We start from the raw sequence: 25,559 nt of genomic DNA on the forward strand, positions 1-25,559 counted from the left end.
TTAGGTGGATGATATAACATCAGCATGGCGACTCTTTGTATATATTGCTCTTCCATCCCCGATATACTTCTTCCAAACCATGGTCCATGGTAGTTACTCCAACTCCAGTTATCATATCTGACCAGCAGGAAGGAGAAAGAAAAGAGAAGGGGACATCTCCTTTTAGAAGAGTATGGCTTAGAAGTTGTGCCTATTACTTTTTCACTCATCCTTTGGCTAAAAGTAGTTTTTGCAAGGGAGGCTGGAAAATAAACCTTTAGTTGGCTAGGAGTCAGTGCCTAGTTAAATTTTATGGTGATGCAGAAGGAATGAATAGTAATCTCTCTCTGCCATTTCCTTTCCCTCTCACACTACAGTGGAAAGTAAGACAGGAGAGCAGGAACCTTGGCTGTCATCTTTCACGCTGTATCTTTAGTATGAAGGAGAGTACCTGGCACATTGTGGATGCCATGTATAGATTTATTAAATTAAGTAATTGAGAAATTTAACATTTCATTCTGGAAGGAATTGTGGAAACCTATAGACCTTTTGATCATCAAAATGAAAATACATCCTGATTTTGGTGGTTCCTGGGATATTGTTGCTAAAGACTTTTCATTTGCTTATTACCACAGTTATATATACAGATTTAGACCTAGAAGGAACTGTAGACAGCATCTAGGCAAATGCTATTATTTTATAGACGAGACCAAATGTAAGGCATACTTCTAAATCAAATTAGAGAGAAACACTAAATGAGTATAATTGATGTACCATCTACTAGAGAGTTTAGTAGATGCCCAATTAGATTAACATAAGCTTGCATAAGAGACCAACAACAGAAACTTCTGAAGACTGTGAATCCCAACTGATCTATTAACTTTGAGACATTATAAATATAACATTTTATATAAATTATTCTTGCCATAATTCTGCAGGTTATAACTTGTTAACTCAAAGCTGCAATCTTTACCTTTTAGTACAGTAATACTTTTGAAAAGGGAGAGGAATACATTCCAGGTAGTTTAAAATAGTGTTTAAAAACTTAAAGCAATTTGTTGTGAAAGGAGAAGTAGAAGGTACATAGTCTGTTCAGGATCTCTCATATTCCCATAATCTGTAAGGGTGTGATGATCTAAGGAAGATCTTTCGAGGGATAAACCTCTATTCTTGTAGTAGTGCCAGCTGAATACACATCATATTTCTTTCTGATGTAGTTATTTAGTTATTTATTTCTGTTGTAGAATTTTCATCTCATTGATTATCATCTGGCAGCATTCATCACAGTGATGCTTGCGAGGAGGCTTGTATGGGCTCTCATCTCAGAGGTAACAGTTCATTCACTATATTCTATCACATGTAGATAGAGTTAGTTACTAGAATGGGTGCAGGCTGAAAATGTGACCAGTTCCAGTTTAATAAAACAGTAAATTACTTTACTCCCATGTGAGTTCTGCTAGTACTTTAAGAAAGGTTTCCCTGCAATGTAATTTTTTAAAATTCAAGTGTCAAAAACTGTTAGAAAATTCTTTTGTAGGGTCAGAGCTTGTGTTCTGTTTCTGAGTTTTTCAGTACAATTTTAAAAATTTAAATAGTTTCAGTAAAAATAGGATGAATGTCAGGTAACTATTAATATGAAGTGTTATCTATACACATACAGTTGTACCTAAAACATTCAGTTCCAGATAATATTCACTTGATACTGTTTATATATACCATTTGAGAAGATTGTTAGCAAGAAACATTTATTTGAGTTTCTTAGAATTTTTAAAAAGCAGTGACTGTCAGAATTTGTATGGGATTAATCTGAAGATTAGAATCTAAGTTTAGTGAGCAGAATGACAAAGAATGAGAATATTAAATGATCTTTTTAAAATTAAAAGTTGTTGACAAAGCTAGCCATTGGTATCATTTTTCTTTTCTTGTCTTTTTTTTTGAGATGGAGTTTCGCGCTTATTGCCCAGGCGGGAGTGCAGTGGCATAGTCTCGGCTCACCACAACCTCCGTCTCCTGGGTACAAGCGATTTTCCTGCCTCAGCCTTCCGAGTAGCTGGGATTACAGGCATGCACCAGCACGCCTGGCTAATTTTGTATTTTTAGTGGAGATGGAGTTTCTCCATGTTGGTCAGGCTGGTCTCGAACTTCCAACCTCAGGTGATCCACCTGCCTCAGCCTCCCAAAATGCTGGGATTACAGGCATGAGCCACTGTGCCTGGCCTCGTTTTTCATGTATTTGTAAGTCCCAATGAGGCAGGGAAATGTGCTTTCTTAAAATATTGTTATCCTGTGCCCTGTGATTACAAAAACAAAAAATGTTAATTTAGCTGAAGTGGCTAATGATTTTAATCTTGGAATTTATAATTCAGTGTGAAATTTTAAATGAATAGTTACTATAATCACAAATAATTGAGAGTCAACTTGTTTTTCCCAAAACATATGTGGAAAGTCTGTGTTTGTAAGCTCTGATTTTCAGGAACCCTATTTCTGGAAGCAGAATAATTGGAAATACTAAGTCAAGATCTGAAAACCATTTGAAGTTAACCAAAAAGCATGGGTAGTAGGATTGCTTGTTTTTCACAGTAGGAACGTCTGTTTATAATCTTTTCTTTCAGAGTTTTTATTTAGAGGATGAAAATAGAAACTCACTTTTCAGTCTATTGCGAAAGTGTGTTCTTTCTTTAGAGGATCTCAATGGAATTTTATGTTTTCATTTGTTAAAATAGGAAATGATTTTGTTTCATCCCTTCAGTTACTTGGAAATGGCTGCTTGTACCTGTCCAGTTAGTATGCCCAGTTCGTGTGTAACCCTTCAAAACTGGGGTTTCTACCTTGTTGCTGCAAAGATTATAACTTAAATGGCCTAAAAGTAGTATAGCAGCTTTTGCATAGCCTTACTTGGAATAGGCTTGCAATTTTTTTTTTTTTTTTTTTTTTTTTTGAGATGGAGACTCGCTCTGTCACCCAGGTTGAAGCAGGAGCGCAGTGGCGCCATCTCAGCTCATGCAACCTCTGCTTCCCAGGCTCAGGTGGTTCTCCTGCCTCAGCCTCCTGTGTAGCTGGGATTACAGGCACCCACCACCATACCCAGCTAATTTTTGTGTTTTTAGTAGAGACAGGGTTTCACTATGTTGGCCAGGCTGGTCTCGAACTTCTGGTCTGAAGTGATCCACCCACCTTGGCCTCCCAAAGTGCTGGTATTAAGGCGTGAGCCACCGCGCCTGGCCAAGGCTTGCAGTTTTTAATGGAAACAGAATACTTAAGCTAAATTTAAACATGGTTTTATCAAAGTATTAATTCTGTAACTTAATATTCATCAGGAAGGGAATGTTTAAATAATTTTGGTACATCTACATAATGGAATAGCATACAGCCATTGAAAACATAAAGATGTGTTTATGTATTGACCTCCAAGGTGTTAAGTGAAAAAAGCAAGGTGCAGAACAGTGTTTAAAATGAGACAGGAGTGGCCGGGTGCAGTGGCTCACGCCCCCGTAATCCCAGCACTTTGGGAGGCCGAGGCAGGCGGATCACGAGGTCAGGAGATCGAGACCATCCTGGCTAACACGGTTAAACTAAAAATACAAAAAATTAGCCGTGTGTGGTGGAGGGCGCCTGTAGTCCCAGCTACTCAGGAGGCTGAGGCAGGAGAATGGCATAAACCCGGGAGGCACAGCTTGAAGTGAGCCGAGATCGTGCCACTGCACTCCAGCCTGGGCAACAGAGCGAGACTCCATCTCAAAAAAATAATAATAAATTAGGAGGAGGGAACAAAATATATTTGCTTATATATGAATAAATTGTTTCCAGAAGGACATACAAACTAATAACAGTTGCACAGTTGGTGGCTAGGAGACAGGATCAGCAGGTGGGAAGCTTTTCACTACAAGCACTGTTACATGTTTTGTGTTTTGAGTGATGTGAATGTATTACCTATTCAAAAATTTAAAATAAGAGCTGTATAGTGATTTTCTTCCTAAAATATCTAAATTAGTTGGATAAAACCTATCATAAATCATCTTTCCTTCCTTCCATTAAAATATGTTTTCCTCCTTTTGTTGCATATATCACAGAAAGGATCCCTACCCTGAGAAAGATCAATAATATTAAAGGAGAGGCTGCTGGTAATTAATTCATAAACGGAAATGCTATTCAGAGAGGATTACCTCTCCATGTAGGTAGAGTCTGTTTATTCACCTCCAGGCCAGCTCTGCCTGTTCACCTCCAGGCTAACTCTACTTATGTACTTGCTTCACAAGATTAGAAATAAATTTAGCTGTTCTTTTACCAACCTGAAGCAACTTTCTTTTTAAAAATTGTTTTTCTAAATAGGAAGTTAGTATATTTTATTGAAAAAAATTTGGAAAATACTAAAATATAAAGCAGGACATTTAAAAATTGCTCACAGTCTCATTATGGAAGACCACTTTTTTTGCAGGATGGAGGGCAGATGGAGTTTTGCTCTTGTTGCCCAGGCTGTAAATGGCATGATCTTGGCTCACTGCAACCTCCACTTCCTGGGTTCAAGTGATTCTTCTGCCTCAGCCTCCCAAGTAGCTGAGATTACAGGCACCCACCACCATGCCCAGATAATTTTTGTGTTTTTAGTAGAGACCGGGTTTCACCATGTTGGCCCAGCTAGTCTCAAATTCCTGACCTCAGGTGATCCACCTGCCTCTGCCTCCCAAAGTGCTGGGTTTACAGGTGTGAGCCACCTCGCCCTGCCAAAGACTGCATTTTGCTGTATTTTCTTCTGATCTTTGTATGCATATGAAGATTTTATATTTACATTTATTTTAATATATTTGAGAATTATTTGTATACAGTTTCATATCCTGTACTTTAAAATTAACATAATGTTATGAATATTTTTCTGCCCTTCACCTAGCGAACTCTTGCTTATCCTTTAGGTCTCAGCTTAAATATCATTTACTAACACAAGCTATCTCTAGAATAGGATCTCCTGTTGTTTACTTTCCATAGCAGCCTACTCTTCCTATAGCACTCATTACAATTATAAAAATGATTAGATATGAGTTTAATATTTGTTTTTCTTGGTTAGTCAGCTTCATCAACACAGGGGTTTTGTTTGTCTTGGTTACCACTGTGCCCCTAGGACCCGGTAAAGGGTCTGTCACATATAGCACAGTGATTGGTGGCTTGGGCTCTGGAATAAGGCAAAATTAATCAACAAATCCAAGCTCTGTGCTCTGGTGACATTGGGCAGAAGCAGTGTTTTTTATTTCTAACCCTGAACTTTTGAGAAGGAGGTAATGGAGTAACTCCAATAGCTTAAATAACTTTACTAAGCTTTGATATGTGAGGTAAATTGGCATGAAGGTATGTATCAGGGGAGTTATGTGAAGCTATGTGCCAGGCTATGGCTGAGAACAGCTTGAGCCATAGTTTGAGGCTTAAGCCATTCATTATGGCATTTATTTAACTGCTTTTTTGCATTTTAAAGCAACTATATATTACATATATATGCTCTCTCTCTATAGTATTCAGTATACAGTATATTGCATATATGTTATAGGTACTCCATAATATGATCTGTAAACTAAGAAATGGATATGTAGGAGGAAACTGAAAAGCTCCTATCCCCTACCATGTACTGTTGACTCTAGATACTTTCTTTCTCCTTTCTGGTTTCCAACACTGCTTTCTTAGAGGTTATGGGGATCCTCCATTTTCCCGTACATTTTGCTCATTCTCTTCTCCCTAGTTAATTTGGAAAGAAAATGTCATTGCAGAGTTATAAGTTATGACAAGTACTTACTATAGTTAGTCGGTTTTAAAGATTTGCAATTGAAGAAGCATATTTGAATAGCTGTGATAAAAAGAATTGGAAGTGATTATGCATTATTTCCATGTTTGCAAAAGTTAAAAAAGAAACTTATTTATATAGGGATCTGTCAGAGAAGATTAGATTATTTTTTGAAACTTCATTCATTTATTAAACATTAATTCACCAAGCAGATTAGAGGTGAGGATTCAAAGAAAAATAAAAATATTGTTACTGCTGTTGAGGCCCTTATAGTTCAGTGGGAAGTAAGACAGATAAATTAGTGGCTCTCCATGTTTATGTACATAAAAAATCAGGCTGGGCACAGTCGCTCACGCCTGTAATCCCAGCACTTTGGGAGGTGGATGGATCATAAGGTCAGGAGTTCAAGACAATCCTGGTCAACACGGTAAAACCCTGTCTCTACTAAAAATGCAAAAATTAGCTGGACATGGTGGTACATGCCTGTAATCCCAGCTACTCAGGAGGCTGAGGTAGGAGAATTGCTTGAACTCAGGAGGCAGAGGTTGCAGTGAGCCAAGATTGAGCCACCGCACTCTGGCCTGGGCGACGGCAACAGAGCGAGACTTCATCACAAAAAAAAAAAAAATTAAAAAAAAAATAAATACATAAATAAATCACTGGTTAACTTGTTAAAATATAGATTGCTTGACTTTATTCCTTATCCCTGGAGAGGGAAGTTGTTAGGAGTTTACATGTCCAATTAGTAGCCCAGGTCATTCTGATGGAACAAAATAATACGATTCATGGAACATACTTTGAGAAGCTTCAATGTAAACAAATTAGATGATATAATAAGACCTTAAAAGAGGTCTGTAGATGGCACTGTCGGGGTGCAAGAAGGAAACAGCTGTGCCTGGAGAAGTCTGAATTTTCAATTATTATGAAGATAAAGTGGGATGGGGCAGTTTTTCTTTTATTTCATTTTTTAAAGACACATTTTAGCTTCCACTGAACCTATTAAGTTCTTACTTGAATCACACTACTTTTGAAGAAGATCGTTTGTAAAATGTTCCTTTTGGTTCTTCCGAACTTTCAGGCTACTAAGGCAGGTGCAGCATCAATGATTCACTACATGGTTCTGATATCAGCTCGCTTGGTACTACTCACTTTGTGTGGATGGGTACTTTGTTGGACCCTCGTCAATCTCTTTCGAAGCCATTCAGTCCTCAGTCTCCTTTTCCTTGGCTACCCGTGAGTACTCCAGTTTTACCATTCATTAGTAAATCTTAAGAAATACTTTGGTCATGTAAACGATACTATAAAAGAGTGAAAAATGAAATTCTTCAAATATAAATGAAGCATTTAGAAAATTGGGAAATCCATGAGCATGGTGAACATACAATTTGTTTTCTAAACTGGAGTACAGTTGGGACAACAGGCATAAACCAGGACTACTCCTGGGGAACCTGAAATGTAGGGCTATCTTGCCAGTGGAGAATATTTTAATTATCTCTCTTCACCAAGTAAAGGCCCCTCTTGCTATCTATATTTGGGCAAATGGTAGTTAATTTTAGATGAATGCAGTGGTTCGAAAACTGGTCTTACTCTTGGTTGGTCATATTACTTTGATCTTCTGGTTCCTGTAACAAAAGCACAATAAGTAGTCCTCGGTTATCCATGGTTTTGATTTCTGAAGTTTCAGTTACCTGAGATCAACCAAGGTCCAGAAACATTAAATAGAAATTTCCAGAAATATATGACAAATTATGTTTTAAATAATTATTTAAACTGTCATATATTTCTGTTCCTAATAATTTGTCACTATTTATGTTTTAAATAGTGTGCTGTTCTGAGTAGTATGGCGAAATCTCTCGCCATCCCACTTTGTCCCACCAGGATGTGAATCATCTCTTTGTCCACCATGTCCATGCCATGCATGCTGCCTGCCAATTAGTTGATTAGTAGTGGCCTTGGTTGTTAGATGGACTGGCATGGTGTCACAGGCCTTGTGTTCACGTGACCTTTATTTTACTTAATATGGCTCCAAAGTGTAGTTATGCTCACAATTAGGGATGCCAAAGGAAAGCTGTAAAGTGCTTCCTTTAAGTGAAAAGGGAAAGTTCTTGACTTAATAAGGAAAGACGAAAAATCATGCTGAGGTTGCTAAGATTTACTGTAAGAATGAATCTTCTCTCCATGAAATTGTAAACAGTATGTTGTTATAATTGTTCTATTTTATTATTAATCTCTTACTATACCTAATTTATAAGTTAAAACTTTATTGTATGTATGTATATATAGTATAGGAAAAAACATAGTGTATGTAGGGTTTGGTACTATCCATGGTTTTAGGCATCCACTGGGGTGTTGGAATGTCTTCCTGCAGGTAAGAGGGTCTACTGTATGCCATATTCAAGTGCTGTAGACATGTATATGTATTAGGATTGTGACTAACATTTTATTACAAAAACTTTTAAACATTCAACAAGGTTGAAAGAATTTTACAGCTATCACCAGTGTAATCCTCACCTAGATGATCCTGCCTATTAATGCTTTACTATAATTGTGTAATACTTACCTGTCCATCTCTCCATCCCTCTATCCATTAGTTCATCTTACTTTTGATGCATTTCAAAGTAAATTTCAGACCTCAGTTTGCTTCCCTCTAAATACTTCAGCATGTATGTATCATTAACTAGAGCTCGATATTTGTTTACAGCTTTTTTTTCTTTTGAAGTTAAATTCATATAAATAAAATTCCTGCCAGGCGTGGTGGCTCAAGCCTGTAATCCCAGCACTTTGGGAGGCCAAGGCAGGCAGATCACCTGAGGTTAGGAGTTTGAGACCAGCCTGGCCAACATGGTGAAACCCTGTCTCTACTAAAAATAAAAAGATTAGCAGGGCGTGGTGGCGCGTGTCTGTAATCCCAGCTACTCAGGAGGCTGAGGCAGAAGAATCACCTGAACCCAGGAGATGGAGGTTGCAGTGAGCTGGGATTGTGCCATTGCACTCCAGACTGGGCGACAAGAGCAAGACTCTGTCTCAAATAAATAAATAAATAAATACATAAATACATAAATACTCTGTCTCAAATAAATAAATAAAATAAAATAAAATAAAATTCCCAAATCTTGTGTATATGGAGTTTTGATAAATGTGGACACACCTGTGTGACTTAATCCCCTATCAAGAGTTCAGAGCGTTATGCATACTGCACAAGATTCTATCATGCCACTTTCCCATCAAACCCCACCACTGTGCAGAGACGGTTGCTTTTTTTTTGAGACAGGATTTTGCTCTGTCATCCAGGCTGGAGTGCAGTGGAGCGATCTCAGCTCACTGCAGCCTTGACCTCTCAGGCTCAAGCAATTTTCCCACCTCAGCCTCCCAAATAGCTGGGACTACATGTGCACACCACCATGCCCTGCTAATTTTTTAGGGTTTTTTTTTTTTTTTTTTTTTTTTTTTGTAGAGAGGATTTCATCATGTTGCCCAGGCTGAGGAGTAAGGTTTTTTTTTTTTTCATTCCAGAGTCCTTGTCTTATTACTATATCAGTAGTTCTCAAAATGTAGTTTCTAGAACAGCAGCATCAGCATCACTTACAAATTTGTTAGAAATTCTCAGAATCTACCCCAAACCTACTGAAATAGAAACTGGAAAGTAGGATCTAGCAAGTTGTGTTTTAACAAGCCCTCAGGGTGATTCTGATGCATGCTCAAGTTTGAGAATTATTGCTTTATATTATGGTGGTGAAGTGTTATCGTGAATTTATGTGGGTAATTACAAAGTATAAAATCAAGTCATAATCAGAGATTGTGCTAATAAAGATGACAGGAAGAGTCTTTCTATTGGTTATACTATGGTAGGTCTGATTACATTGTTTAAACAGTTATTTAAGTCACTCATCAACTGAATTCATTAATATTACCCTTGTTTTCTACAAATGAGTTATCTATTACAAACATTTTTCATGACTGATTTCATATGAGGAATATATTTTACATCAATTGTTTCTATATTTATAGATTAATATTTCAGCTATTTGAGTTGAAAATAAATGTTTAGTCATTCTCCTTACTGGTTGAATGAGAAGATTAACCATATCTGATTTGAAAGGCTAATTATAGATATATTGAAGAACATTTTGGCCAAGTTTAAGAGGATTACCACCATCAAGATGGCTAGTGAACTTTTCTGTTTCAATTTAAGTATATCAAGAAACTTACTTATTCTTAGAGGCTCTCCACACCCCTTAAAACAATGAAATAATTATGTAATTTAAATGCATTTTAGTTTTAAACATACAGGCATACCTCAGAGATATTGTAAGTTCTGTTCCAGACTGCTGCAATAAAGCGAATATTGCAATAAAGCAAGTCATGTCAATTTTTTGATTTCCTAGTGCATATGAAAGTTTTGTGTTCACTATACTGTAGTCTATTTTATTTTATTTTATTTTTTGAGACAAGGTCTTGCTCTGTTGCCCAGGCTGGAGTACAGTGGTGCAATCACAGCTCACTGCAGCCTTGCCCTCCTGGGCTCAAGCAGTCCTAGGGTACTGGGACTGTAGGTGTGTGCTACTGTGCCTGGCTAATTTTTAGATTTTTTTGTAGAGATCAGGTCTCGTTTTGTTACCCAGGCTGGTCTTGAACTCCTGGCTTAAGATCCTCTTGCCTTGGCCTCCCAAAATGCTGGGATTACAGAGGTGAGCCACCATGCCCAGCTTTGTACTATCTGTATTCTATTAAGTGCATAATAGGATTATGTCTTTTAAAAGTACATATCTTTTTTTTTTTTTTTTTTTTTTTGAGACGGAGTCTTGCTCTGCCACCCAGGCTGGAGTGCAGTGGCCGGCTCTCAGCTCACTGCAAGCTCCGCCTCCCGGGTTCACGCCATTCTCCTGTCTCAGCCTCCCGAGTAGCTGGGACTACAGGCGCCCGCCTGGTCGCCCGGCTAGTTTTTTGTATTTTTTAGTAGAGACGGGGTTTCACCGTATTAGCCAGGATGGTCTCTATCTCCTGACCTCGTGATCCGCCCATCTCGGCCTCCCAAAGTAAAAGTACATATCTTAATTAAAAAATACGTGATTGCTAAAAAATTCTAATGAGCATTTAAGCCTTCAGTGAGTTGTAATCTTCTTGCTGGTAGAGTCTTGCCTCAGTGTTGATGGCTGCTGACTGATCAGGGTGGTGGTTGCTGAAGGTTGGGATGGCTTTGTCACTTTCTTGAAATAAGACAACACTGAAGTTTGCCACATCAGTTGACACTTCCTTTCATGAAACATAACTCCGTAGCATGTGATGTGTTTGATAGATGATATTTATCAAACTTCTTTCAACATTGAAGTAATTTCTCTCAAACCCTACTGCTGCTGTAACAACTGTTAAGTTTATATAATATTCTAAATTCTTTGTTGTCATTTCAACAGTGTTCATAGCATCTTTACCAGAAATAGATTTTATCTCAAGAAACAACTTTCTTATCCGTAAGAAGCAGCTCCTCATCTGTTTAAGTTTGATCGTGAGAGAGTGCAGCCACATCTTCAGGCTTCACTTTTTTTTTTTTCTAAACAGGGTCTCACTCTCGCCCAAGTTTGAGTGCAGTGGTATGATCACGGCTCACTGCAACATCCGTCCTGAGCTCAAGTGATCCTCCCACCTCAGCCTCTCATGTAGCTGGGACTACAGGTGCGTGCCATCACGCCTGGCTAATTTTTTTATTTTTGTTTTTTTGTAGAGTTGGGGTTTTGCTATATTGCCTAGGCTGGTGTCGAACTCCTAGGCTCAAGTGATCCAGCCTCCTTGGCTTCCCAAAGTGCTGGGATTATAGGCGTGAGCCACTGCACCGGTCCAGGCTCCACTTCCACTTCTAATTCTAGTTCTCTTGCTTTTTCTACTACATTTGCAGTTACTTTCTCCAGTGAAGTCTTGAACCTCTCAGTCATCCATGAGGGTAGGAACCAACTTCCTCCAGATTTGCTCCTGTTGATATTTTGACCTCCTCTCTTAAATCACAGATATTCTCAATGGCATTTAGCATGGTTAATTCTTTCCAGATGGTTTTCAATTTACTTTGCCCAGATCCATTGGAGGAATCTCTGTTTAATGCAGAAATATGTTTTGCCTTACAAAACGTATTTCTTAAATAATAAGATTTCAAAATCAGAATTACTTCTTGATCCATGACTGCAGAATGGATGCTGTGTTAACAGGCATAAAAACAGTCTCCATCAGAGCCTTTGGTGACTAGGTGCATTGTCAGTGAGCAGTAAGTATATTTTTTTTTGAGTTGGAGTCTCGCTCTGTTGCCCAGGCTGGAATGCAGTGGCATGATCTCGGCTCACTGCAACCTCTGCCTCCCAGGTTCAAGTGATTGTCCTGCCTCAGGCTCCCAAAGTGCTGGGATTATAGGCTTGAGCCACCACACCCAGCCGTACATAATATTTTTAAAGGTATCTTTTTTCTAAGCAGTAGGTTCAACAGTGAGTTTATTAGTAAACCATGCTGTAAACAGATGTGCTGTCATCCAGATTATGTTGTTCTATTTCTAGAGCATTGGCAGAGTAGATTTTGCGTAATTCTTAAAGGTGGTAGGATGTGAACACTCGGAGGCCATTTAGGGTTATTAGTTGGCCTAATTTCAATATTCTTGTGTTTTAGGGAATAGGGAGGCCTGACGTGAGGGGGAGAGAGAGGGGAATGGCTCATTGATGGAGCAGTGAGAACACACTTTCGTCCATTAAGTTTGCTATCTCATATGGGTGCAGTTTGTAGTGCCCCAAAACAATTACAATAGTAATATCAAAGATCACATTTCGCATAACAGATGTAATGGTAATGAAAAAGTTTGAAATATTGGGAGAATTATCAAAATATGACAGAGATACAAAGTGAGCACTTTGGAAAATGGCACCCCCAGATATGCTTGATGCAGGGTTGCCACAAACCTTCAGTGTCTGGGAAGCGCAGTGAAGTGAAATGCAATAAAATGAGGTCTGCCTGTATTTGCCTTCTTTACTTTTAAGAAGTTGTATAATCTACCTTTTATCTAAACTTCAATTTAAAAATCGAAAGTGCGAGACATTTAAAATACTAGATTACGACAATAGCAACATATTTAATTTCCTGTTTATTCATAGGTTAAAATAAGAAAAAAGCCCTTTTTTGCCTCTTTTTTTCCCCCTTCGGTTCTCAAATAGTTTCTCATTAGGGTAAATTAGTCTAAAGTCTTAACAGTCGTGGTTCCTAAGTGTGTCTTGAATTGGTCCAGTGCTCTCCGTAGTTTTTACTATTGCATTATCAACCTTCTTCTGGTCTTCTGATAATCCATTCTTGTTCCCCTCCATTTCATTTTTATTGTAGCTAGAATGATTTTCACAATGAGAAATTTAATCATGTTACTAACCCTCTTTAAAATCCTTTAATGAATTACTTTATTTACCTTACAAAGCCCTTCATTGTAGAGCCCAGTATGGGGATAGGGCAGGTCGCCTCACCCATAGAATGAGGGCCATGCAGTTATGTGGCAGTGAGACTACAAAGAAGGGTAAAGAATTGGGGCCATCATTGCAATCTACCACACACTCCAGCCTCTTATCCCCATCCCTACACCTACACATGCAGCTTGTGTTTTGGCAACATTGAACTTATGATGACCTGCTGTAGCCATCACAAATATGCACATATGAGAGTTTTCTGTCTAATACTTCTATCTCTGACTGGGTGTAGGGGCTTACACCTGTAATCCCAGCACTTTGCAAGGCCCAGGCGGTGGGATCACTTGAGCTCAGGAGTTCAAGACCAGATTGAGCAACATAGGAAGACCCTGTTTATACCAAAAATAAAACAATTAGCTGCGTGTAGTGGCATGCGCCTGTAGTCCTAGCTACTTGGCAGGCTGAGACAGGAGAATTGCCTGAGCCCAAAGAAGTTGAGGCTTCAGTGAACCATAATCTCGCTACTATACTCCAGTCTGGGTGACAGAATAAGACCTTGTCTCAAAATAAATAAATAAATAAAAATTAGAATTAGGCCAGGTGTGGTGGCTCATGCCTGTAATCCCAGGACTTTGGGAGGCTGAGGCGGGCTGACCATGAGGTAAGGAGATTGAGAGCATCCTGGCTAACACGATGAAACCCCGTCTCTAGTAAAAAAATTTTTTTAAATTAGCCGGGCATGGTGGCAGGCGCCTGTAGTCCCAGCTACTCAGGAGGCTGAGGCAGGAGAATGGCGTGAAAAGGAAGGTGGAGCTTACAGTGAGCCGAGATGGAACCACTGCACTTCAGCCTGGGCGACAGAGTGAGACTCCGTCTCAAAAACAAAAAAAAATTAGAATTAATACTTCTATCCCTACCCACTCTTGTCCTCCCAAAGGCACATTCACAGTGGATCCCAGAGCTAATGCTAAGAATGTTCTTTTTTTTTTTTTTTTTGAGACAGAGTCTCGCTCTGCTGCCCAGGCTAGAGTGCAGTGGCCGGATCTCGGCTCACTGCAAGCTCCACCTCCCGGGTTTACGCCATTCTCCTGCCTCAGTCTCCCGAGTAGCTGGGACTACAGGCACCCGCCACCTCGCCCGGCTAGTTTTTTGTATTTTTTCAGTAGAGATGGGGTTTCACCCTGTTAGCCAGGATGGTCTCGATCTCCTGACCTCGTGATCCGCCCGTCTCGGCCTCCCAAAGTGCTGGGATTACAGGCTTGAGCCACCGCGCCCGGCCAAGAATGTTCTTAATTAGTTACAAGTAACATCTGTTCTCCCTGTGTAGCAAACTATGGATAAGTGTCATTTGTTCAGTTTGTAATAAAATGTATAACTAAATATCTTTTTTTTTTTTTTTTTTTTGAGAAGGAGTTTCGCTCTTGTCACCCAGGCTAGAGTGCAATGGTGTGATCTTGGTTCACTGCAACTTCCACCTCCAAGGTTTAAGTGATTCTCCTGCCTCAGCCTCTGAGTAGCTGGGATTACAGGCATGTGCCACCACACCCAGCTAATTTTTGTATTATTAGTAGAGACAGGGTTTCACCATGTTGACCAGGCTGGTCTTGAACTCCTGACCTTAGGTGACCCACTCGCCTTGGCCTCTCAAAGTGCTGGGATTATAGGCGTGAGGGACTGTGGCTGGCCCTAAATATCTTTTTATTTGCTATTTTTCATATCTGAATTTATGTCCGTGAAATGAGCATGTAATCTATAATACCTAGGTCACAATGTGGAAATTACTTAATGAGGACTTGAAATATTTAAAAAAATTTTAAGGAACCAACAGTTGGAATACTATAAGAAGTTATCAAAAGTCTCAAAAATACTCACTTCTTTAACCAAGTAATTTTACTTTTAAAAATTCATTTGTACTTCTAGAATGACTCAGAAGGAAAACACCAAAACTGCCCCAAAGTTAAAAATCGAATAAATATGGTAAGATCTGTGGAGAAAAATAATCAGGAAAGGAGAACTAGGGTCGCCTGTGGGAGTGGGATGAGTGATACAGTAGGGAGGCAGGAGGGCCCCCTACTAAGAAGGGGACATTTGAAGTGAAGAACAAGCTGTACTAAAATGACCAGATGTAAACACATGTGTTAGGAAAATCCTTATCACATTGTTATTTATAGTAGTGGAAAATAAGAAACAGCCTAAGTTTCCGACAAGAGAGAAATGGGTAAATTATGGTATCTCTATATGAGAATACTACTGTATCTTTAAAAATTGCTATAGAAAAATATTTAGACTTGAGAAAATACTCAGTGCACATGGAAAATACTCAATACACACACATGTATACATGCAAAGTTAAAACAGCAGGATACAAAACACATTGTACTGTATGAGGCCAAACATAAAAGGAGAAAAGCATATGTAACTATATGTAAAGTTTAGAAACTTTATATTGGAAATATGTGCATCTAGTTATAAAAATGATTATTGCTAGGTGATGTGTGTTTTGCCATTGTGGTTTTCTGTAGGTTCTCTATAATCTACAATGAATGTGCACGGCTTTTATGGAAACAAATTGAAGAGCTCTCCAGATAATGAATTTACTATCAGCAATGCCCCTCCTGAGTTATGTTTACCCTTGTGGGTCCTGACTATTTTATTGACATAAGTTGTAAGTTATATTGACATAAGTTATAAAGTGTGATTTAAGGTGGTATCTGTGGTCTCATTTTCACACTTTGTTTTACAGGTTTGGTGTTTATGTTCCTCTTTGCTGTTTTCATCAAGATAGTAGAGCTCATCTTCTTCTCACAGACTATAACTATGTGGTTCAGCACCAGGCAGTAGAGGAAAGTGCCTCGACTGTGGGAGGCTTGGCCAAATCCAAAGACTTTCTCTCCTTGTTGCTGGAGTCTCTAAAAGAACAGTTTAATAATGCCACACCCATCCCCACCCACAGTTGTCCCCTATCTCCAGACCTCATTCGCAATGAAGTAGAATGTCTGAAAGCAGATTTCAACCACAGAATCAAGGAAGTTCTCTTCAACTCCCTCTTCAGTGCCTACTATGTTGCATTTCTCCCCCTGTGTTTTGTGAAGGTAAGTGCTTATCTTACTTCTATGTGCTTCCTGGATTTGTGTATGAATTACATAAACTGGGTATTTCTTGTTTAATCCCCCTTTTCTCTGTCTCCCCTTTGGCAGCCTGGATGGTGGAGTTCGGCTGCATCTGGAGTGCACTAATACCGCTCCTGGTTGGCGGATAGGTATTTCCATATATGTGATGCACCCGTGGTGGTCTCTTCTTTTTTTTTTTTTTTTTTTAAGTATTTTTAGTTTCTGGGGAGAATCAAAATGTACTTATAGTAGAATCAGTATGTAGTAGCTTAAGAGGACCAAGGTTTCAGTAAAACTCAGCCTACTGTGGTTGATCTTAACATGGTTGTCAGGAGTTTCCTTGAATTTAATCTAACCTTTATCTAAACTTCAGTTTACTTCAATAGAAAAGAAAAATGGTCTGGATGTCACTTGGGCTCAAAATCTTTTGGGACATTTTAGTGCCCTTTTTTCACCCATTCAGAAGTACTTCTGCAGCCGGAATGGTCCTTCAGAGGACACTCAGTTCTTCTAGAAAGGAGACACTTAAAATATAATTGCCTCTCCCTCCCATCCCTAACTCATACAGCCAGAAAGTCAGGTTGAAGGATTGTGGAGGACTCTGCTCTTGAACTTTCTGCACGGACAGCAGGACCACCAGTGCATGTGTGACTCAGTGTGGCATTTGTCTGCAGGGCATATGTACACGCACCCATCCCTGCCTCTTTTTACCAGTGCATGTATCATTTCTCTCTCTTCTGATCTCTTCCAGAGTACCCAGTACTATGACATGCGCTGGTCATGCGAGCACCTCATTATGGTGTGGATCAATGCTTTTGTCATGCTCACCACGCAACTGTTGCCATCCAAATACTGTGATTTGCTACATAAATCAGCTGCTCACCTGGGCAAGTGGCAGAAGCTGGAACATGGGTCCTACAGCAATGCTCCCCAGCACATGTGAGTAAGCTGGAGGGTAAAACCATGTAACACTTTCTACATGCTGCTGATCATGTTTATTTGCTTTGTATGTCATTCTTGCTCTTGGCTTTGAACATTTAATTTTTAGTTTTTGTCTTACATGGATGCTTGTCATCATGCTAAACTGAATACAAGGGATATTAACTCATTTCCACCACCACTCCCAGCTCCTTAAATGCGTTCTACCTTTCAGCTGCCCAGTCACTCTTAGAGTGTATAATTTGTCTCCCAAGCAATGCACTTGGAGTTTTCTTTCAATCTTACCCCTTTTCCCAAATTCAAAGAGTCATATATTTTATTCCTCTTTAGAAGACTTTAAGATTTGTCTTCTCATCTTCATTGCCACAGCTGAGTAGTTGCTAGCTACTCATCTCACACTTAGCTGGAATATGCTTCTCTCATTTTTTCTTTCTAATACATGCAGTTTTATTCTCGTAATTTTCCTTACCTGTACTTTTTTACTATTATTTCCTTTCTAAACTCTCTACTGAATATTTCCCTGCTTCTCCTGTGTTTAAGTGAGAACTGTGCCTGACTGTGAGTTCTTTGGAAGAATTTTTCTCATTGTGTCCCCCTTATCAGTCATTACTCCACATGGCTCCTGTGATCCAAAATGGCTAACATTAGGACCGTTTTATTCTGTCACTTCTGAGTCCTTCATCATACTTTTCTTTCAAACCCAAACCATCTTCATCTTCCCCCTTTTGTAATTCGAACATTTCACAAATTTCATCTCCTAGAAATTTTTCCCTAGTTAAGTGGGACAGATTGAGGTGACCTTCCCTTTCCCTCTCCCGCTGAGAGTTCTCCCTTCAATTATCTGCCTTGATGTCTGATACAGATTAGCACAGGCCTTCAAGCCCAGGAACTGAAAGAGATTGGGCCAGGCTGAAAAGAAACCCGACTGTGGGCAAAGGACAGATTTCAATAAAAATTGAAAATACAATCCACAGTACTAGTACTGTACATCTTCAGGCTACTGATGGCACATGGCCATGAGGTGTATCATCACTTTAATGCTGGTAAGTGTGAGCAAGGCCGGTGGAACATTTTCTGAACTGGGAAAGCTTCAGGGTGCTAGAATTTTTTTTTTTTTTAATTTAATAACATATCTAAACTGCCTCCCGGTTCTTATCCTAGGAAACTAACCTTTCCAAAATCAGGAAGAGATGAATTAACTTAGATTTTTTTTTTAAAAAGCTTAACCTGAAGATCCCTGTCCCCACCCAAACTCCATTGTGCTGGAAAGAATGAAGCTGCTGCTTCTGTAACTTCTTTCCCCCCCAAGAAACCTATAAAAATGAACCACAAACGCAGTGAGAAGTCTGTGTGTGTGAGGTGTGTCGCTGTGTTCTGCTGTATACCTTCTTACAGTTGTGAGGTATTTGAATTGTGTGATAAGCAAACTGATTTCCTATGGTTTTTTGGGATGTAATTCTGCAGTAAATGTCATGCTAGATTGACAATGTGCTAATTTCTCCACTACACTTATTACCATCAGCTTTCTCCTTGTTTGTTCCCTCTAGCATTTCCACCAGTAGACTCTGCTCACTTGGGATGGAGATGACAGTCCGCCTGCTTACACACTATTTTCTGGCTCATAGTGTGGCTCGTAGCCACACTATTTTCTGGCTTACACATTTATGTCTGCTCATTCTTCTAAGCTTCTTGAGTCCTTTGGCACTGAGTTAACTGTACTTCTTTGCAACCTCTGTGTACTATATAGCAATGAATTTCAAGTAACAAATCCTTTCTAAAACTACTCCAGTTTGACCATGGAATTACTGTATTTTCGGAATTCAGGCAGATGAAGCCTTGATTATTTAATTCCTTCCATTAAAATACATCTGGCCTTGCCAGATACTATCTTATCTGTAATTGCCAATAAGCTAACATTGCATTTCTTTCTCCCTTAGTTGGTCAGAAAATACAATATGGCCTCAAGGGGTGCTGGTGCGGCACAGCAGATGTTTATATAGAGCCATGGGGCCTTACAACGTGGCAGTGCCTTCAGATGTATCCCATGCCCGCTTTTATGCAAGTACCACTTATTTATTTTCAAACATAAGCTTAGGGGTAAGTGTTAGGAGGCCACTCTGTGTGGAAGCATGTAGCATAGTGTGTAGCACATACTAGGAAATTATTACAAGGTAATTATTGCCACTAGTGTAACAGAGGTCCCTGTACTTTGGAAATGTCTTCTGAAGGGCAGTTTGAAGATCAAACTGAAGTTTTAGTGGCTTAGCTGGTTTCTGTAGTTACATTGGTATTTGTTGAATCTAGTATTACTTGAAACAAGTAGGCAGTTATCTAAGACTCCTTTTTCATCTCACCATTTTTGTTTTGTAAGAGTTTGGTTTAGTGGTATTGTTAAGATATACTGTATCTGTGTATCCATAAGTGACATTTAATATATTAATAGTGTGGTGGTTTTATTTTTAGGTATTTGTCATATATATTGTTTCTTTAAAAAGGCTTTAGCTTCCCCTTTGGAAGTCAGACAAATGCCATCAAAAGGAAAAAAGCTTAAAAGTTAAAAAAGGAAAAAGCAATAGAAACTCACTATATCCAGCTTCTGTTCCATTGAATTCATCCCTTTGGTTATGATCTGTTTGGTCTTTCAGCCTTCCAGAAATTATCTGTACAAGGCAAAAGTATATACTTATAAAAGAAAGACCAGCTGACCAATGCGAGTGGGGAAAACTAGGTGCCTGTCGGGGACTGTTTATAGTAGAAATGCCCATAGTGCAGTGCGTTGCTTTTGAAAAGGGATCATATTCTTTTTTTTTTTTTGAGACAGAGTCTCGCTCTGTCGCTCGGGCTGGAGTGCAGTGGCTGGATCTCGGCTCACTGTAAGCTCCGCCTCCCGGGTTTACACCATTCTCCTGCCTCAGCCTCCCGAGTAGCTGGGACTACAGGCGCCTGCCACCTCACCCGGCTAGTTTTTGTTTTTGTATTTTTTTTAGTAGAGACGGGGTTTCACCGTGTTAGTCAGGATGGTCTCAATCTCCTGACCTCGTGATCTGCCCGTCTCGGCCTCCCAAAGTGCTGGGATTAAAGGCTTGAGCCACCACGCCCGGCCGAAAAGGGATCATATTCTAAACAAGAATTGAAGATCTTTTTAAAACACTCACATCTCTTTCTCCCTCAGTCCTTCCCAGTTCCTTTGAGGGGGTACATGGACTTTCTGGTTCTGCAGGTGTTTGTTACTGAGGGATACTTCAATTAAATATTGGGAACTTGCACCAGGCATGATGCTTATAAATACCATGGTAGGGGAGTGCAGGGTGGGGCAGGTTGGGAGGCACATGGGGAAGGTGAAAGGCCCTTGAATGAGAAAATGACAGGCATCTCCTTCTTGACGCCAGTGGAAATGCCTTAAGGTGGAGGAAAGGACTTAAGTCACAAGTACATGAGCATTTGATTTCTGTACAGAATATTTAATTCAGCCAGCTGAATTCTCTAGGCCATTAATGACTTCTGTTGGTCCTTGCTGTCTCCTTGAGACCTGTGATAGCCAAATAGTTCATTAGAATTTTCTGCTTGAAAATTAGGTATTTTCCTTGCTTGCGTTGGACAGCTGAAAAATCAGGTGGAATCCATGGAAAGAAGATTAGGCAAGTTGATTTATTACTGATTTTGCAGGACTGGATAGATAGTTAAATCAGTGCTTCTCAAAGTGATCCATGGGCCACCTGCTTATAAATCACCTGGCCCACTATTTTTAAAAAGTGATTCAGGGCCCCTGTATCAGACTTCTGAACCAGAATCTCTGGATGGTCCCAGGAATTGGCAGCATTTGTGGATTTGGAAATGATTCTTAGGCACACTGAAGTTTCAAAATAGTAATTTAAAATGTGCCTATTACCTATCGCTGTCAGACTCCAGGTTAAACATTTTCTTCCTCTTGAACTTGGAAACTTAAAGCTGTCATGATAATTTGGCTTCATTCTGAGGTGTAAGCTCTGAGATCTAAGTTCCATCTAAATTAGTTCTTTTAGATCTGATCACTGCTGTTACTGTACTCTTTGTCTTCATCTAGATTTAGGATTAGACTGGTTTAGCTGAACTGTTAATGTTCCTTTGCAACTTGTGGCCTATATGTTTGTATTCGTAACTTTGTATTAGAAAACCAGAATTTAGCCTTTTAAAGTGGAGAATTTAGTGGGAGTAAATATAGTAGTAAGCCCTATTTTTAGTCTAATTCTGACTCATTTTTCCTTCCTTCCTCCTTATCCTGTCTTTGTGTATCCTACTTCTCAATATCCAGAAAAAATCAGTAATTAAACACACAGGTATATGGTGTAGAGGATTTCAGTAAGTGACCATGGTGGGTAAACAGTTTAAGGAAAAATTAATAAACTATTATATTTATCTTCGATTTGTAACCTCTCTTTTCCCCAAACTTCTCTAGTGTTGCTATTTATGTCTTAGTTTACAAGCCAAGAATGTTTTTTACATTTTTAAGTGGTTACATAAGTACCTATGTAATATCCTTAACTTTTGCCTTTTGACTTACAAAGCCTAAAATATTTCCTGTTTGGTCCTTTATCCACCTCTGTCTTAGATAAATATACTTTTGTGTTTATCCTAAATAAAATCTATACCTAAGATACAGTCTAAGAAAAATGTTTATAAGTAGTTTTCTTTTGGGCATAACCTCTTTTCGTGTCTCAGGGGCATTGAAATAAAACTTATTTCATTATTTCTTGAGCAAAAAGGAAAAGGTTTCAGTCTTTATGGCAAGAAATAGCCTGATAGTAAATAAACAGATCTATTTGTTATTATATATGGGAACCTGTAAATATTAAATTATTTTAGAAAAATAAATGCAAGAATAACTACAGCCATTACTTTTCTATGAAATAACATTTTGCTTTTTTAACTTCCTTACAGTTCTTATTTCATCGACCATTAAGGCTGTTAAATCTGCTTATCCTTATTGAGGGCAGTGTCGTCTTCTATCAGCTCTATTCCTTGCTGCGGTCGGAGAAGTGGAACCACACACTTTCCATGGCTCTCATCCTCTTCTGCAACTACTACGTTTTATTTAAACTTCTCCGGGACAGAATAGTATTAGGCAGGGCATACTCCTACCCACTCAACAGTTATGAACTCAAGGCAAACTAAGCTGCCTCTCAACAATGAGGGAGAACTCAGATAAAAATATTTTCATACGTTCTATTTTTTCTTGTGATTTTTATAAATATTTAAGATATTTTATATTTTGTATACTATTATGTTTTGAAAGTCGGGAAGGGTAAGGGATATTAAATGTATCCGTAAACAAGGTGATGTGATCTTTCATGTGTTAGCATATTTGAATAATATACATATGAGAGGTATGCCTGTCCAGTAAAGAGATTGATTTGTTTGTATGGCTCTGGAATAACTCATTCGTTTATGAACACATCTCATGTATTACTTGACACAGTACCTTTAGTATGTCTGCTTTTCTTTCAATCTTCATTATCTTTAGCCCTCAGCTGGCCAGTAATTATTGCTAAAGAAAGGGAGATCAGTGGAGTTGCCTACCAGCACCCATTCTCTTTTAGTTCAGCTGGCTAATAGTATTGGAATACATTGGGAAAAGAGTGGGTTAAAGTCCTAGGTGGGGTTCTCTTTGTTGCCTACTAGGAGGAAGCAGTAGGCTTCCTTTCTAAGATAGGGACTCAGATGGTCTATTTTACCCTGTGACATGTAAATATACTTTTGAATAAGCTACTATACTGAGGCTCAGGGTTTTGCTGCCACTTTTCCTGTTTTTCCACTTCTGCTTCCAAAGATTTTCCTTTTAGTTGTTTGAAATAATACTTTACAAGACAGGAAGTCTTTAGACTGCCCGCATTCATGAAGGAGATGATGTGTGGCTAGATCAGTAGAAGAAGCTGAGTGCAAATGCCTTGTTGGCTAGAGTATTGGAAAGTTGAAAATTCCAGGTAACTGGGAGAATGGGCAAGTCCTCAGCTGAACAATCTTGGATGTAGTCTAGCAGCAACCCACCTACAATGGCATTGTGTTTGGAGTTACGAGAAGTGAAAGATAAGAATTACCTACAGCTTTGTATTCAGATAATTTATATCCAAAATTTGTGTTTCAAATTTCATACTCCAGAAGTTTTATGTTTATGAGTATTAGCCCTTTAGGTTATGGGAGGTGATATACTTAGTCCATTGATATTGTCACTTGTCATCTAAATTTATGAGACCTTGTCTTAGAGAATCTAAAATATATTGTCATATGTTTTCTGTGCTGAGTTTGGTTTGTTACACTGTGAAACTTTTGGTGAAACAAAATAAGACTTATGAAGTAAAAAGACCAATCATGTAGTTCTCAAGCTGGCTCTGAAAATAATTCTTGCAGAAGAGTTCTGAAAGGTTTCACCAAAGGAAGCATTGTGAGGAGTGTGTATAAAACCAAGGTACCCAATATCAGTTTATGTTTAAATTAATAATTGTTTCCTTAAATATTTTGATGTGTATACTTTTTTTTAAGTTAACATTATTTGGCATTCAGTCTGAGTCTGTTCAACCATTCAACAAAGATATATTAACCACTAGGCACTATACTAAGCCCTGGGGATACAGCAGTGAATGAGAAATGCAAAGGTCCTACCTGCACAGAGCTTAAAATATGCATGGGGGTGGGGGAGTTAGGTGGTGCAGAAAATACAGCAAATAAATGTATGTATAATATAACATTCCCTGGTAGTAGTGATAAGTGCAGTAAAGGGAAATCAGGGCAAGGAAATGGTAAGAATGGCATTGCTAGAAGGCATCTTTGAGGAGATGATTTTTGAGCAAAGCAAAAGCAAGACTGAATCATATAAATAGCTTTGGGGAGAATTCCATGTTACAGTAGCAGCAAGGGCACTGCCCTGAGGTGGGGACAAGTTGGTATATTGGAAGAATAGCACAAAAATAAGTATATTAGGTTAGTTGCTTTTTAAAGTAGTTCAGCCTAAATATAGTGGTTCTTGAGATAGGGGTGGGAAGGATAGGGAATCTGCCATTTCTCTGTGCTTTCCATAGGATCTTAAAATATGCTTCTCTTGGCAGCAAACATTTTGATGAGATTACTCAGTAGTTTAGAGCAAAATGGGTGGCATGGGCACAGAGATATCTCATCAAAATTGCCCCAACTTGGCTCTAGCTTGGAAAAGTAAGCCAGATAACCCTGATTAGAGGTAACAGACCAGTCTTATAAACTGATATGATGCCCCTTCTGGCTTGATCTGTCTTGGTCCTGTCCTAAGGAATAGCACAGAACCAGATACTGGCTTGGCTAAATAAATAAATGGATATAAGAAATAAATAAAAATTAATTTTGGCTAATGGAATTGCAAAGTTCCTCCTACCCTCACCTCCAGATATGGCAGCATAAGGGGCATAAGACCGTTTAGTTCAACATGTTCTACACATTCCAACTGTTTTTTTGTTTTTGTTTTTGTTTGTTTTTGTAGGGGCCACGTTCATGGAAGAGAGAAAAATTACTAGTTACCTGGATATCCTATTATAGTTCATGTAACAAAGGGACACCATATTTGCTCAGTGATAGTAGAAAAATGTGTAATCATTAAATAATGACCTTTTTTGTAATTCTTTGTTGGGAAGGTAAAAATGTTTGTGGAAAGCATGGTTTAGCAAAAGTTCAGTTGGGTGGACTTGGATACTGGAAAAGGAAAGAAGATACTTGACTAGTCTGGGTGGTCTAAGGTGGGTAAATAAAGGAGTAGGGGAGGGCAGTTCACAGGAATGAGCATGACAGAAGTTTTCCTCAATATCCTATTTACTCTGACTCCATGTTTATATTCCTGATCCTCCTTTCCTTCCTATCTCTGTCAGTCACCACCACTGCCACCTGTTCTGCCGTTTCTCCCTTTTTTTTTTTTTAGTTAATTTTAAAAAAAATTCTATTAACTGAGCTAGCCAGGCATCTCATTTCTATGTACTGGGCAATTATATGCCAAACACTGCTGGGTGCTGGAGATAGTGATGTTTGAGTTCACTAACTAATAGAAGACAGACAAGTAAACCAATTGTCATACAAGGGTGTTCATTGATAGAAATATGTATGAGATATGTAATAGATATCAGATCTATTAAGAATCTTGAGTGTGAAGCCCAATAAAGTGCACTTTTCATAAGTACTTCAAATAAGCTGACAGATGTCTTGGGACTTTTGTAGACAGAAGATAGCTAATGAAAGATTTTAAGCTAAGAATAACTTACGATCCAATGGGCTGTAGTTCCCAAAGTAATCTTTAGGTGAGCAGCATCAGCATCACTTAACTGGAAACTTGTTAAAAATGGACATTTTCAAGCCCTA

At 38.8% G+C, this 25,559-nt stretch overlaps 1 protein-coding gene across 6 annotated transcripts in view; it reads left to right on the plus strand.

Moving 5' to 3' along the window:
- The window catches only part of TMEM39A (transmembrane protein 39A), a 38,132-nt gene extending 13,303 nt beyond the window's left edge, over positions 1 to 24,829 (plus strand). For 5 of the 6 annotated variants that reach the window (XM_033211150.1, XM_033211153.1, XM_033211152.1 and 2 more), the window contains 6 exons: positions 1,224 to 1,307; positions 6,822 to 6,976; positions 15,905 to 16,253; positions 17,023 to 17,210; positions 19,148 to 19,268; positions 22,128 to 24,829. In XM_033211150.1, coding sequence (XP_033067041.1) covers positions 1,224 to 1,307; positions 6,822 to 6,976; positions 15,905 to 16,253; positions 17,023 to 17,210; positions 19,148 to 19,268; positions 22,128 to 22,361 — 1,131 coding nt within the window. In that variant the 3' untranslated portion in view covers positions 22,362 to 24,829. The remainder of the gene's footprint in view (positions 1 to 1,223; positions 1,308 to 6,821; positions 6,977 to 15,904; positions 16,254 to 17,022; positions 17,211 to 19,147; positions 19,269 to 22,127) is intronic. The other variant, XM_033211155.1, reaches the window with a different exon arrangement.
- Positions 24,830 to 25,559: the final 730 nt, after the last annotated feature.

The sequence above is a fragment of the Trachypithecus francoisi genome, unplaced genomic scaffold, assembly GCF_009764315.1.
Source record: "Trachypithecus francoisi isolate TF-2019V2 unplaced genomic scaffold, Tfra_2.0 Lachesis_group0, whole genome shotgun sequence".
In the NCBI taxonomy this organism is placed as follows: domain Eukaryota; kingdom Metazoa; phylum Chordata; class Mammalia; order Primates; family Cercopithecidae; genus Trachypithecus; species Trachypithecus francoisi.